The following is a 16,355-nucleotide window of genomic DNA, read 5'->3' as shown; positions in this document are numbered from 1 at the left end:
ATTTCCTCATCCTTTGTGCTTCTGTCAATTTCCACTTTCTACACATTATCCCTGTGCCTCCAGCTGTTTGGACTGGGAGGGGCCCGTTGGCAAAGCAACCCACGCCTTGCGAGTCATCTTGTCTGGTCATGTCAATCCTGAAGGAGGGAGAGAGGGAAATAAAGGGGACCGGGGGGATAGAAGCGAAGGAGGAGGGGGATAATAAACTCCTCTCTGTCTGTACCTCAATCCAGCAAGCAAGCTCAGACTAGCAGTGAGCACTAACCAGCACGCACTACCATATCCCACCACCTCAATCGAGAACCCACTCTGTAACATTATCTTTCAGACAGACACCTGCAGACGGATTTCAAATCCCTCTGACTTAAGGAAACCAAAAGTATCCAAACACGCCAGCAAAAACCCCGTGGAAACACATGTGCTGGGCCATTTAAAATCCTTTTAGAAACCTTTAGGAGCTCTGCTTTTCAACGTGGTGGCACAGCTGAGCTACAGCAGCACAAGTACAGGGTGACACCTGGTGTGAATCCAGTAAATTATGGCCCAGGTGGACTCATTCAAGTCCCAGCCAGTCATGCTGCGACTAGAAGTGACACAGCCTCGCCAGGGAGCTGATATATAGCAGGAGGAGACTAAAGGCAAGCCTGCCTGGGAATAAAACAGCTGAAAAAGAGCATTACAAGTCCAAGACTCGCTTTCTCTCTCTATGCATTTGTGCCTGCAGTGTAGCTTGTTGCCAAGCTGCCGACATATCAAAGAGATGATTGGGAGTCATTTCAAAAACTCTTAAAGTGAAATATAAAAGTTTAATGTGTTTTTTTTATTTAGTAAAAACTGCTTTCTTTGATGTGTCTAAATCGGTTTCGTGGGTGGAGTGGGTAAAAGTCGAGGGATATATTTATGCTCAAATTCTTCTGAGAAATGTGGCTCTCGCTAGTCAGACTGAGCTTTGGAGGAGAATAAGCAGCAGCAGACCTGGAGGTCAGGGCGGCCATGAAATGCCCCCTGCTGCTTAAAGCTTGTTACAGACAATACAAGTTCTACTATTGAGCAACAGCTGTGAGCATGAATAATATCACAACATCTTCCAGTACACAACAAAAATGATTTTTCATGATCTGGAAACCAAAAAATGTAAAATGACTCACCCTCAATGTTCTTAAGTTAAAGTACCAGAAGCGTTAGGAATTGTGACATCTTGGGTTATCCGCTCCTCACTAGAGCAGAAACAGGCAGTGTAGGATCGAGGTGCAAGAATAACACCAGTGACTCACTTAAAACAATATTTTCAATGAATGTCTTTCATTTGAAACCATTCACTTGCTACTCATTATACAGCCAACAGGTGGCTTTTAGAGGCTTAATTTTAATGTGTCTAGTATATAGAGTACTATATATTTACAAAACCTGTTTTTATTGTGGTACAAGATTGAATCAAACCGATGCAACGCATTTCTTTTGACTTAAGATAAAGTCTGTAGATATTTTACATGTAGATATTGCACACTTTGCAGGTAGTTTCTTCCACTTTTTCCATTAAGCACATTTAAGTCTTTCAATATAATGAACTCTTGTTAATACACCCATAGAGAGAAATTGAGCAATCTTTCGAATATCAGTTAAATTTGACCTTTTTTCTTTGATTTTTTTCCAAAGGATTTACACTTTGAAAGTGGAATTATTACATATTAGCAGTAAAACAGAAATACAATTCAAGTACACTTATAGAGTTCATCTCTGCTTTATTCACGAACAGGAGTTAATATGGGTGTAGTACTGTGTAACACTGTACAGACTTCAAAAACCCCTCAAAGCAAAGTCTCTTGATGCATGCTCAATCATCCAGGTAAGTAAATCCCAAAAGGTTGATTCTGTTGATCTGGATGTAGCGCTTTCAGTGGGAAAAACGTTGTGTCACTCATCCAAGTGATCGCTTCAGCCTCAGCTGACTGCAGGTTTCCCCAATCTTATAAACAGTACATTCCACAATGACTGAAACTAGCACCACTGAAGCAACAATGGGCTGGGAGGTCAGTTGATAATTAATATGCAAATTCTCATTGATCCACCACTACTGATCAAGGTCCATTGATCAAAGACTGCTGGTCAATGGCCATGAGTACCATTCACAGAGAGTTGGGGAATGGCTGCAATCACAGCATTACTGAAAGATGGTAAAAGATGTACCCTTAGGCCCCCTCCTCGATTAAGAGATGGTCTTTCCCTTTTCATGTAAATGGCCTCCTTGACTCCGCACTCAAACCAGCATTCCTCCCTGTCCAGGATGTGCACATCCTCATCAGTGGTCTTTGATCAATGGGCCTTGATCAGTAGTGGTTGATCAATGCATATTAATGATCAAGGAACTGACCTCCCAGCCCATTGTATATTCAGTGGAGCTAGTTTCAGTCATTGTGCAATGTACTGTTTATAAGATGAAACCTGCAGTCAGCTGAGACACTAATAAGCAAAATACCAAATTAACACAAAAAACTAAAACTTTCAAATGTCATTGGTCTGTTTGCACAATTAACTGCACAGAAAGCCATATTTTTTTAACTGCTGTATTAAAAGGACTCAAAGTCACAAAGACTACAAACAAACATGGTGAAAAGGTCCTGCAAATCAAATTAGTTAGCCTAAAGTGACAAAGCAGAGAGCGACTGGAAACCATTTAACAGTCTGTGCTATTAAAAAAAAAAGTAATTTGAAAGGGTGAAATGAGCTGCTAGTCAGCATAGAAACAAAAAAATATATTCTAGGCTGTAACTACACATGGCAGTCTACAGGTTTGATTTGCTTTTGGAGATGAGCATCGGAGGAACTGCAATGTGAGCACCTGTGTTGGATTCATTTTTTAGTCCATTACTTGAAAATATACAAATAATTGAATTATTTTTAAGTTTATATGAAGAAGTTTAGTAACATCTGAATGTTTAATGGAGCTTATCTATCTGAAGAAGGTGATAACTGTTTGAAACACAATGTAAATAAAAGCCTCTGTGTTACCTAAAAAGACTGTACACCTTGTATCTGCCGTCAGCCTTGTTCTCCTCCCGTCTGTCCCAGTCCGCACTGGGATACAAGCCCTTCTATAATCTCCTTACATAATAACGTCAAGCCTGACCCTGACCAAGGAGAAAGCCTCCTGCCTCATTTACAACTCGGCACACAAATCCTAAAAACAGGACAGACTTTGTCATGCAAGAGGGGCCAGACAGTCTGAAGTGATTTTGTCTTTAAGGAAAAGTGGATTTTGGAGACTTATGTGGGGAGAAAGGAAAGAGACAGTGTGAATAGTTCAGGTTAAGCACTTTGTATCTTTCTTCTTTCCCCCACTTCATTATTCTCAGTTGCCATGGAGAAAAACTATATATAACTCGTCTCTCTATCTCTCTCTCCAGAGGCCTGCCTGAATTCAAAATCTTTTCTCCGTGTCATCTTCCTTTTCCATTGTTTCCACAGAGAGGACAGTAGGAGACAACATCTCATTTCAATAGGAAATCTGTCTAATGCCCAGCTTTAGCGGCAGGAGGGAGACGTCAGGGCAGAGCAGACAAACCAAAACAAACCAGAGTTAGCGAGTGACCAGCCAGACACTATGGCGGTTTCCCTTGGTCTTCTGGCCAGACTCCCATTTTCAGAAACCAGTGGCTTCAAAGGAATAATTCATTTCACAGTCTGGTGGCCAGACACAGAGCCCCAAGACTCACGCCACTTTTAACACCTAAAGAAGAAGAAAAGCAGATTTCCCACTCTGCTTCGCCTTTCGCAGTACTGTACCACAACAGCATTTTGTCAGGCTAAATCTAATTAAATTCAAACACTCAGGCCAAGAGGAGTTAGTCAGGGTTTGTGCCTTTTCATTACGAAGTTTTTTAATTTGTAGTTTAAGACACTGGACATGTCTTACAAATCAGCTCAGAATGTCACACAAAAGCTTTTACTTCTCTGACATCTGTATTAAAATCCCACCAGGTTAACTTTGGTTAAGGTTAGGCGCAAAAAAGATTTGTTTCAGGTTGAGGAATGTTCATGGTCTGAGTTAAAATAAGTACTTGTTAAAGATGGGGAAACGTGTGGTGGTTAAAATTACCGGTTTGTTAATGTTAGAGGACCTTCGTCATCATGGTTAAAATAATAGCTTCTTGGTTAAGGTTAGAAAAAAAACAATCATTATCATTATGGTTTAAAGAAACCCATCTGACTGTCAGAAGGAAGTGGAATGCAAACAGCGGTCTCTATGTCCAAGTCAGGCTTTTTGGTGATTCATCCATCCGCCCCAAGTACTTCCTTTACTGTGAGTGTAGCATGGAACTAAGTTTGTTTTTAGTCCTAAAAGATAAAGTCAAGACCTGACACCACTCCTGTCCAGCTGTCTATTATAGAACTCCATCAACACAAGTGGATGGCTACCTTTGCTCTGTACACCTGCCAGCATCTGTAAGGCTCAGTCATCAACTCCATTTCATGCACAATCCATACAGTAAATAAAGAGTCAATTGTCGCCATCTTGCTCCACATTCATAGGATAGCGATATGCCAGGATACAGCTACATGTACGCAGTCTCAAGTCTCTGTTTTCTTTGTGCAGATATAAACCCACATATAGAGTTTTCAAAAAGCTTTACCTCGACAGGAGTTTTTCCAAAACGCCATCTTCAGTAATCTTCAGTATTCACTTTTCATTGAAAGGCCAAAATGCATACAAATAGCTATGTTCAGCAAAATACCTTCATAAATGTGGCCATAGCGTTCATTACAAGGTAAATCTGGGCCTTTTTGACTCTAATAGGACCAAACATTTTAAAATGAGAATTGTGTTGAACCAGTAACTTTATTAGTGTTTACTGAGGTCATAGAGTTAGGGAAACAAGGGCTAATTTTGACTATTTCTTTTTGGAACCAGAGTACTCGCCCCCTGCTGGACATAAGAAATAACACAGGTATATGGCATTTTGGTATCTTTCATCATTTTGTTTTTTCCTCATTAAACTCCAAGACAAAAATTTAATAAGCACATTATATATAACATCAACCTGCTGATGACTTTAAATTTACTCACAAATGTACACGGGTGTAAAACCAGGTGACATGGATGCATAACGCTGAAGGTAATAAATAATAGTAAGCTTGTTAGACTTCATGAAAATATTGTAAAAACCTAACATTACAAACAAATTGTGATGGCTACTGTTAGCTAAATCAAAACACCTCAATATAGTCTCACAGTAACCTGATTAATTTTTGTGTCTGCGGACATGATTTTCCGTCACTGTTTCTGACTCGGCTGTTGGACGATGTGGCATTAGTGTGGATCCTTTCTTCCATCACGCTGGAAACCAGGATTTTTACGCTTGAATTGCTTGAAATAATTTTAATTGTGTTATTATCATTTAACTGCTTAAAACTAACTGGTGGCCAGTTCAGAGCTTGTATGGACTTTGTGCTAAAGTCCAATTAATATAAGGAATAAATAATATGATGCTTTGCATTCACACATAGACATTACCAGGAGGAGCTGCAGTTTGGGTATAAAAACTGCATTCCCTGCAGCCTGCCCTAGCAGACATAGACCTTGCCCCAGTTAGTTAACGGATTTACACCAATAATCATTTTTATACCATCTCACTGCAAGTGAAATGTGTCCAAGCCTTAAGGATCTTACCTTAGAGGCCCTCCGCCGCTCAGGACACTCGGGATGTTGGCACACCACCCCATCGTCCTCCTGGACGGGCTTCTCATCTGAAACAGAACACACAGGTCAGTTTGACTTCCCTCTGTATCACTAAAAACACCAAACCAGCCACCCAGCCAGCAGCACGTCCATTAACACACCTTTCTTGGTAAAGTTTTAAAAACGTACTGCAGACAGCGAGACGAAAAGTCGCTGCCTGTGTTTACATAAGGATGGAGCGACTACGAGCACAAGAAACACACAGTAATAGAGACCTAGAAGCCACGTAATAAAAAAATGGAAGAAAGAAGAAAGAAAAAAAGAAAAAGAACTTCGGCTATAGAGATTTCATGAAGGGAAGGTAAACAGAGGGAAGAGGGTGGGGTGTGTTTTTGGGAGGAGATCAGAGAGAAATGACAAGAACAGACAGGAAGAAAATGGAGCAAATGAGAGGAAGCCCCAATCTGGGTTTTGTACAAAAGTGCACTCATCATGGGCAAGCTCGCAGCACTCTGCTGCACAATAACAAATCACTGTTGTCAAATAAACTTCTAAAATCTACTTACTAGCTGGCTATCGCTACACCGGGGGGCACGATAAAAGGCAGTGTTTACATCTACATCTCCTACATGTACACACACGATAAAAATATCATAACAGAGGCCCTGAGCACACCAATATTTATCTGACCGTTTAATGGGAAAAGCAGAGAATACATGTGAAGAAAGGAGAAAGTAAAAGCCAGGAGGGTAAAACAGAAGGAGCCTCGCTCCAAAGGATCTGCAGTTTCCACGCATGACAGGACTTTTTAGTAAAACTTTCACTAATAATCTAGTCTCTATTTTCGCACCAATAAAATAACATTAAACAGAGGAGGACTGGTGCTAGGAAATGAAGTCACTTAGTGGCTGAACTGAAGGTCAAATTTAAAACACCAATTTGTCATCACAGAAATGAGGCCCTGCTCACAGCCCGCAGACAGAAACGAGTCACCTTGAGTCATCCACTTGGCTGCAGCTGCAATCACAGGTAAAGGGTGCTGGTGAGGAAGACGGAAAAACATTGTAATTGGTGCATACCACTGAGCCAGAGGTTTCCCAGCTGTGATGGGAAAGGTCAACCTGTGTGCAGTCAAGTTACTCAACAGTGGACTCGGGGTTTAGAGTCATGTTAGCAGCTTGGTGAGACTGGCCCAAAGTCCTGAGGTCCTCAGAATAAAATGCTCATGTCTATAAGTCATATTTAGATGTTCAGTTCACATATAGCACGCAAAGCCCTGATAAGAAAAACTTAATTTTTTATAAGTATCTGGTCAGAAAACAGTTTTTAATATATTGTAATAGGTTTTTGTGATTTTTTTTTTTTTCAGCAGAGCAACAAAACGTCCCTACCAGAAATGCACGATGTGCCTCAACTTTTTCCCCTCTTGGATGCCCAATAGGGGTCAACCTTGTTTCTCTTATAGGAACTCAGCAGTTTCTGTCATATTTCTGGCCTGCTTCCAGAACAAAAAGTGATCACCTTAGTAGGGATATCCTTGGAAAACCCCCAAACCTATTCTAATGGTCATTTGTGATAGATACCAAGCTGTCTTGTTATTAAAGGTACAAGGGAGGTCCTTACATGTCATCTTTAAGGAGCAAAGAGTTAAAAACTTGAGCAACAAGGACATACTGTAATGTAGATCTGACACAAATATGTACAAAAAATTCACGATATTCTATTAAAAACACTGCTGAGATGCTCTAAAGCTAAAATCATCCATTTTAACCCTAAACAAAGTCAGGATGTCAGTAATGAGACATGAAGATTGGCCTTCTGGGGACACCAAATGTGTGTAAAAAATTATGCTAGTACACCTAAACTGTTGAAATTACTTGTTTAGACGGTAAACAACAGTAAACAACTAATCTAAACAACAGTTTAGATGTTGAAAGAGTGACCCAAACACCTTCACTACCCTTAAAGCCATTTAAAGTGATAGAGCAGAGGCCTAGCCTGTTTTGTAAAGCTTCCACCACCTTCTGGGGAAAAAAGAAGAAAATGGGCCTCTCCTGCGTGTCTGCTGTGCTGGGAGCAGGCCGAGACGCGCTCTCAGCTCTGACAGTGGCCTCTGCCAGCGGGCCTCAGGTTAATGTTTCCCTCGGGGTTTACAAGCAGCAGGCTACAGAGGGAGCCTCCAGCTTTTATGGAGAGTTTCCCAAAGAGGAAGAGCAGTCTTTACCACAGCGAGAGTTTACAGTCGTCCACAAAACAAATGTTACTTGGCTTATCGGTGTGATCTCAGATGTCATTGCAGGGAGGTGAAGCAGTAAACACACAAAATCCAAAGTGGACCTAAACATTTGGACACTGGTTATGGTTTAAAAAATAAATCAATAAATAAAAATAAACTTGGTTGTCCAACCACAACTTAAGGGAAAGGGTCTATACACAACATTTCCTCTGCATGGAGTTTAACGTCATACTCAAGATCTTTTTGCAGCCTGTAAATGTATTCTTCATGGTTTAACCGTGCCAGTTGCAAAAGTGGTTTTCTGGCCACTTTTCCAGCTCCACCAATGAGAAAGATCCAAAAAACAAAAGGCCACTGTATTTTTTGTGGTCAGCATCCATAAGCATACTGAAACCATTTTCACACATGAACTACAGCCAGGCAAATCAGGTGTGCTGGTGTACTTTCCAAAAGTAATCTTTCATCACATTTATCATAAAACAAACTATCTGCATGAGTCACATTCTCACTTTTGGATACACATTTGGTTTAGGCAAAGGACACACATTTACTTTGTAGGCATCACGACAATAACCCGGGCTACTCTACCATGGTATAGCGAGCATGACACACACCTTGTACGTGTGTGCTGCCAGGTTAAAGACAGCTATTTGAGTTTTCCCATGTACATATGTGAAAGCAGCTAGACAGTGAGGGCTTCACTCTCAATTTCTAGACATAAAGTTGGTCGGTGTAGGGAAACAATTTAATACTCGTGACTTATGTAGCGCTATCCACATGTATAACGCTAACTGCTAATTGTGCAGTGGTGCTGCATACGTGCACCTCACAGGAGGAAAGAAAGGAAGGAAGGAAGGAGAGAGACACAGGGAAGTCTCCCCTTCCTAGCATGAAGAAAAATTCAAGTATATACACTAGTGGTAACACACCGAATTATATTAAGCTTGTTTACATGCAGAGATAAATGAAAAGAATTACAATTTCTTTACATTTTGCTTACAAGGAGCTAGACATTCTTGTATTGTACAGCACGTGGCAAAAGTATCATTTGTTCCCATTTATTTAACTGAATCAATTAAAAATGCCAAAGATAAAGCAGTTTGTCAGATATAAAATCTCATTTTTGCACCAATAAGGTTATTTCCAAAGAGCTATTAGCCAAAAAAAAAACTGCCATATCTTACCATGTCTAAGCATGTCCTTAGAAATAAAGGAAATTAGACAAGTGGGGGAGAAAAGAGCAGATGAACTCTTAACTGTAAATCATGTCAAAAGAAACAAAGGAAAGAATTCCACAAAGAGCCGACACAGGACCTGAGAAAAGCTAAGAAGGAAAAGAAACCAGGATAACTAGAACTGGAACTGTTCTAGAACTGGAGTCTAATCATTGCATAAATCCTGTTGACACAGATTTTATCCAAATTTGAAATGTTGGGTTCAAACCTACTTTCAGATTTGAACTCAACATACAAAACCATCTAGAAATCATCTTATTGGCAACGGTGTAATTTATTACTGCCTTCTAGATAATCACAGCACAGAACAGTAATAAAGAAATGTGCAGAAATGTTAGCAAAGCTGCAATGAAAGGTACGTTTCTTGATTTTACACAATGCAACTGGCCAACAGTAACACTGCCACAACAAAAGGAACACAACACATGAATGCAGCTTTATGGATGGCTTTCTCTCGCCTTGATTTTGACCCACAACATAGCATTTCAGTGCTAAGCTCTCCTCTCCTTAGCCCTCTTCCTCATGACCATCCTTCCCTTTATCGTATAATCACACCATTATGTGCCAAACCTCCATCTTCTCTCCTACTTGCTCATATCTTGCTGACTCTCCCTCTTTCTCTCTCTGATGAACTGGAATTTCTGAACTCAGCACTGCTGATTAAGCCAAAAGCAAACACGAGCACACACCATACACGCACACACGTGACAGCAGACAATGAGCTCGCACACTAAAGAGACAGGGGTGCATCCCATCCACACAGCTCTCCGCCAGCCTGCTCACCGCAGAGAGACAATGCCCGAGGCAAAGAAACATTAGGTATCCAAACCAGCCCCATAAATAAGCCCAAAGCAGCCGAGGCCAGATTTAATCATGCACACTAGTCTGCCTGTCCTTATTCTGTGATGAGAATGATGCATCTATGAATATGATGTTCCAACACTTCAGCAGTCTCGTCACTTCTCCACCAAATGTAGACGCTTGCTACAAGCCAAGGCAAATGTCAGTCTTTCTGTACCATCATATATTGAACACCTCATAATTCTGGACTGCTGTTCAGACCAATAATAGCAAAATGAATAAAGTCTGAGAATTTATAATTTCCACACTTTTATTTATAAAGGAGACGAGATTAACTGAAGGTAAGTACAATCATTGGTTGCAGTCTTTTCACTGGCTCGCTGGTTAGGGTTAAAAAAAAGAGCACACTACGTGTTTACTGTGTATGAATCTCCAGGTTGACCCAGTATATCAGCTAATATTTATTTATTTATTTATTTATCTATTTATTTTTTGCAAAACACATTACCATATTACCATTAGCACAATGGGAGCCTACACAACTACACTGCCACAGGCTGTCACTCTGCCATCTGGTATACCTCTGACTCACACACAGAAATTGATCTCGCAGCAGTGCTGTTCTTGTTTTGCACTGCAGAGCTTGTTAGCCTCTGGTGATGCGAGTATAGATGGAAATGCATAAGATCATTCAAACTAAACCATGTCTGGCTGCTTAGCTTACCTTCTTGATACTTTTTTTTCTCTCCACAGTGCATGAGAAAATACGCCGTTATGATGAGAATTAGGAGCTGAATCTTGGAATTGTTAGAATAGTTAAAGGTATGGGTAAGGATGGGTATGTAGGCATTGTCCAAATCCACTAAAGACCTGCAGGATAGTCTAACATTAAACTCTTATGACATGGAGAAGTGGCTAATACACTGCAGGGAGATACTACACAGTGGATCTGCCAGTTGTAAACACTAACTATATTCATTATAATCTTTAGCTGCCCCAATCAGTCAGTTAAATATTAAATATGTCGCACTTTAATGAATGCAGGGTAGTGCAATTCAAAGAACTTGAGTGACAACCTGGCAAGACAAAGTGAAATGCAATGAAATAAAACAAATGCAATAATAACAAATTTGAAATAAAAAGATATTGCTGTAATGTCCACATGCACTCTTTGGCTTTAGCTTAAACTCAAACCCTACTACAGACCGTAAGCTGCTTAGGCTGACTGCTAATATTAGCAGATTATAAACACGCCATTTAATCCATTCATTGCTTTGGCACTTGTGTTTTGTCTTTTATTCGCAAACAAAAATGCATATTAACTCCCAAGTGTATTAGATTAAACAGAGAAATCCAACCTACTGTCCCAAACAACCTGTGAGAGGACCAAGGCTGCTCAGGGAGGAGGGTTTTTTTTTACAAATGCTCAGTGACGCCAGCACACCTCAGTTGCAGGATAAAGATTTGGTCTGAGATGAAACTCTCAGCAAGTTCAGCCACCACTCGATCACGCCTCACTCTGTTCACTAGTCTCTTCTTCACCATGAGGTGGGCAGAGACCGAGCTGGGCGCACGTTTAACCGTAAGCCTTCGGCACAATTTCACAAGGAATCTCAAGAATGCTTCGTGCTGCCTTCTGTTTGGTGCGGTCGCATCATGGTACATGGAGAAAGGGTGAGCTTATGTTTGCGTTTGCACAGACTTTGGCTCCTCTCTTCGTCTTCACATATTGTTTTTGAGAGACTTTAACGGCCTCCTCTACTCCCACACCCCCTCATGTAACGCAACACACCCCTCTCTGCCAGGAGATAGCTATGAAAGCACTCCTGGGAGACAAACACAGATGGCAGACAGGTGGATGCCATACGGGCAGGGAAAGCTGGCACAGAGACGGACATATCAGCACCCGTGGCGCAGCAGACAGAAAAGTTGGGCGATTGAAGCCAGGGCTATGGTGATGAGTCGTTAATAGTTAATGCTATTAGCATAAATTCCATCCATCTCCCAAATTAAGTGTAGATATGAAAAAAATTAAGGAAAGGAAGGGTTTAAAAAGTGCAATAGTGCTGCTTTATTACTGCTATAGTGCATATTAGCTATTTTGGTGACTGCTTGACCACATAGTTTATTGATGCAGCACTAAATGATAAGAGCAATATCACCCTCATCTGTATGGCCAAATAAAACTTACGGAGCTGGAACCAGGAGGCAGTTAGCTTTCATTACCATAAAGTTTGGAATCAGGGGGCCAGCTAATCTGGCTCTGTCCAAGTAAAGCAAAACCTCCCTGCAGTCCTTAAAAAAAGGATTAAGACAACAAACAGAAGTTTTGCAGGGAGTTATGTGCTGGGCTGTTTCTCAGTCAGGACCAGTTGCAAGTCTGATTTAGCAGGTTGGAGAAAACAGAAACGCTGGTATCAGTCTCTCAATCTCCCACCTTGGGCCTAATCACTAAACCCTCGTAGACTTAATGGAAGTCACAGCTGTAGTGCTTGAATGGGTGCACTAATGAGGGCTCCACATGGGACATACAATCAGTACAAACAGTGTTTTTAACAGTTGCCTTTTTAGGACTTTATATTTTGGGTCTATTAATAGCATTCTGCCTATGACTGTCAAGTGGCTATGCATTTTAGCAAACTACTGCTAAGATGAATATTATGTAAATCCAGCCTGTTCTCATCCTAGGTCATACACGGCTGTTCTGTCAATGTCACCTCAGAGGAGACCGCAGAGTGTCCTCGGCTTACGTGTTAGGAGATCTGTTTCACTATTGATCAAAGCCATAGTGAAACAGATCTTCCAACCCTCATGGTTTCTTGCTCAGGACTTCTAAGTGTTGCTTTTTAAATGCACAGAGTACCATCAAAAATATTTTTTCAATGCAACAGCATTAATGAAGGGACATAACTAAACCCAATTTACAATTTTAACTTCAAACCTAACCAAAGTAAGTAAGCAAAGGTGAACAGCAGGAAAACGTAAAGCTCCCATGCACCACAGACTCCTGGTCGACAGTGGTGTTTGAGTCCACTTCCACCCCTCCTGCCTCCTGAGGCCTTGATTATACTTCTGCTGCAGACACAGACATCTGGAGACACTACAGCTGAGGAGTCATTCCTGTTATACTTCTTATGCTTCTACTTCTAAAGTCTGCTGTCTGGGGTGCGTGCATAGTTGTTGCTGCACTGTAATGAACATTCTTAGTGGACAGGTGCACAGTCACAAAAAACAAAACTGGTAAGCTCGTGGACACCAGCACCTTCTGCAGCATCTGTATTTTACCTCTGGGAGTGAGAACAGATCGGTAAATCCTATTTAAACATTAAAACTCTGCAAAGGCAGAGCAGCAGCAAAGTAACCAGATGCCGTCACTTATAGATCTAATATTAGAGCATCACAAGTTTCTTTGTGATGAGACTGTTCGAGAAGTCTGCAAATATGTAGACTCACAGAAAGACACATAATGGTTTCGACAGTATGACAATAGGATACAACCGAGTGAGAATCCACATGGCAGGAACACACCTCAAGGTCTGAGAGTCCATAAGTGGGGAGACTGGGATTGGTCCAATCCTCTCATTCAGCTCCCAGACAGAAGATTAAGCTATTTTTGAAGGCTACCAGACAGGAAATCACTTAAAAGAAAAAAAAAAAAAAGAGAGAATACAAACATTCTTTTTTAGAAATAATTGCTTGATGTCCACACTACCTTTTATTTCAAACACTCATTCTCACTCCCAGGGGCTTGTGGTCCGTAAATAACGACCCCCTCCATTATTACTAAAGCCCAACTATTTTCCTGTTCCTCTACAGGTGGATTGGGTTTGGGTCTGGTAAGCATCCCTTAAATCACGAGCAGGTTGCAGCTGTTTCCAATGCTGAGGCTTCAGTGGCACTGGGGGCAGAACACAGGCTTTCTTCTTAATGTTGTTTTACCCCAGTGGCGGTAAAAACCCACACATGTGCATCGCACACTCTCCCACCCTTTCCCTCCGTCGTTCTCCCTCCTCCACCACATCTGAACAAACCTGAGGTCGCCATGCATAAAACTGAAAACCGCAGGACAGCAAGTGTAAACTGTTCCATAGAAGAGTGGAGGAAGCAATCAACAGTTTTCAATTTACAAGATGTGGAAAAATACAAATATCTGATTAACTGTGCTGAGTCATTTCACAGTTATTTAATAGCAATGAACAAAAGCACCGTTCTCCAGCCTCTCCGTGCGTATCCAAAGGTCTAGGTGACTTTTGCGTTAAAGTAGAAAACTCACAACCCTGTCACAATTTTTAAGAGGCATCATGAGGGGATTACTGCATAGCTCAAATTTTTGGGGGCATTTATATCAGAAAGTACAGTAATTGGTACAAGTACAAGATATTATTATTGTGACCTCTTTGTGTCACGCTTTTCTTTTATGGACTTTATTGGTGCTTAACTTTCAGCAAAACACAGGCATGTTCTGCTGTTACTGGAACTCATGTCTGAGTATGACCTGAGGAATGCCAGTGTGCACTTAGCACAGTGTACGAGAAGCACATGTTGGGATAAACCAATGATTTTAGAAGCCTCAATTATGACTCACTTAAGAAAATTTTTAAAAAGTCTGCAATTAAAATAACAAAAACTACTCCTAATTTGTTCAGAACACTGCTTATGTTACAAAAAGGCCAAAATAGCTTTCATTATCCAATTTTTGCCCACAATTGTAGCTGATAAATTACCACATGATCAGATGTGTTACATAATATATACTGTGATTGTGTAACTGGGTTCATGACTAGCTCTAGATTCCCCCTCAAGTCTTTCCAGAAGCCAGTCAGAAACCATCTTGGTAACACCACTGGTCAGTAATTTTGAAGCTCATTTACAAGTGAAGGGAAACTCAATAGTTACTGTAACAAAACAACTGCAATCAAACATTTTAAAGGCTTTGTGACTTTGCCAGAAATAAGGTTTTAAAGCTTTGAGGCTAAAGTGTAATACAATCATCCATCGACGGAGATATTTGGTGTGGGGAAAAAGTTCATGAAAGTTTTGAATTTAAGTCCTTTTGATGGTGCAAACAGACCAAAGAGTTGCACACAGAGAGGCTAAACAGCAACATCATAAATAAAATCACGCCTAGCTATCTTACTGATCTTCTCAGCCTGTATATTCCTAGTAGAGCACTGAGATCATCAGGCCAAGGCTGAAGACCAGAGGGGACCATCCTTTCGCTTCAGTTGCACCTAACCTCTGGGTACAATCTCCCACAAGCTATTCGCGTGTCTGACTCGATGCAGACTTTTTGAATCCTTGAATACTTATCTATTCGGTTCAGCCTTCCCGGCTATTTAGAGCACGCTTCTTGTAAGTGTACGCTCATGCAACCCCCTTTTCTTCTGTTTTGTTGAACAATGTTTTGTATTGATTTTACCTTTGAAGTTTTATTTTGATATCTGCTTAATTTGTATGCTTGGTTAATCAATGCTTTCCACCTGCTAGCTCATTTGCATTTGTATTTTGCTGCTGCTTTTACTGGATTTTGTGAAGCACTTTGGTGTACCTCTGGTTTTAAATGTGCTATGTCAATAAAGTTGTATTGTATTGTAACAGATGATTTATCTTCAGCAGTACCAAACACGGCTTATTTTGCTTTATTATTATTGAAGCTATAAATCCAACTATTTATTTATTATTGTAGTTTTTAAATTACTGATTCTTTTACACAGCACCTATAGAGTTAAAAAAGTTGGTTGTTCTCCTGAAATTTAACTTGGTGGCAATTTTGTACATATTTACACATCTCTCAGGACAGACTGTAATAATCAGGTGATCCCGTTTACGTCTGACATTCTCATCAACTTCAGCTGAACTGAGCAAATGTTAGCATGCGAAACATCAGCGTGTTAGCACTGTAACAGAGAACCTCTTAATACGGTGACATTAGTGTAAAAGTCGAGCACCGCTGTGCCGTGGTACAGCTTCACAGAGTTGCCAGCACAATTAGATTCTTGGTCATATTTCAACCACTGAAAATATGTCAAAAAACCAGATCCGGTGTTCTGACAAACCATCCTACTTTGGCAAAACGTCCTACCGTAAGTAGTTTATGCACATTTCTGCTGTCACAGAGTAATTCTAGCACAAATTTAAGTAGGTATGACGGTCTGTCACTTAACTTTGCCCATCAGAGTATGGCTGTAGCTCATACTCAAAGCCAGGACGGTTTGCCACTTCATTTTACCCGTTAAAGTATGCTTCTAGCTCATATTCACAAAGTTAGGATGGTTTGCCACTTAATTTCATGTTGTGCGCATGCACAGAAACAACGGGTAGGATGGTTTGTCAGGTAGGATGGATTCCCAGAACACCGGATAGATAGGATAATCCATGGAAATGATTGAATTCTGGATTGAAGTTT

The 16,355-nt window shown here is 40.7% G+C and overlaps 1 protein-coding gene across 1 annotated transcript in view; it reads right to left on the bottom strand.

The window, feature by feature from the left end:
- plekhg5b (pleckstrin homology domain containing, family G (with RhoGef domain) member 5b) overlaps positions 1 to 16,355 on the bottom strand; it is a 77,156-nt gene that overhangs the window by 46,436 nt on the left and 14,365 nt on the right. The window contains exon 2 of the mRNA XM_084916255.1: positions 5,669 to 5,745. Coding sequence (XP_084772381.1) covers positions 5,669 to 5,745 — 77 coding nt within the window. The remainder of the gene's footprint in view (positions 1 to 5,668; positions 5,746 to 16,355) is intronic.

The sequence above is a fragment of the Perissodus microlepis genome, chromosome 20 (genome assembly GCF_051167445.1).
Source record: "Perissodus microlepis isolate ML-2025 ecotype Zambia chromosome 20, ASM5116744v1, whole genome shotgun sequence".
Classification (NCBI taxonomy): Eukaryota; Metazoa; Chordata; class Actinopteri; order Cichliformes; family Cichlidae; genus Perissodus; species Perissodus microlepis.
This window is presented reverse-complemented; position numbering and strand designations above follow the sequence as displayed.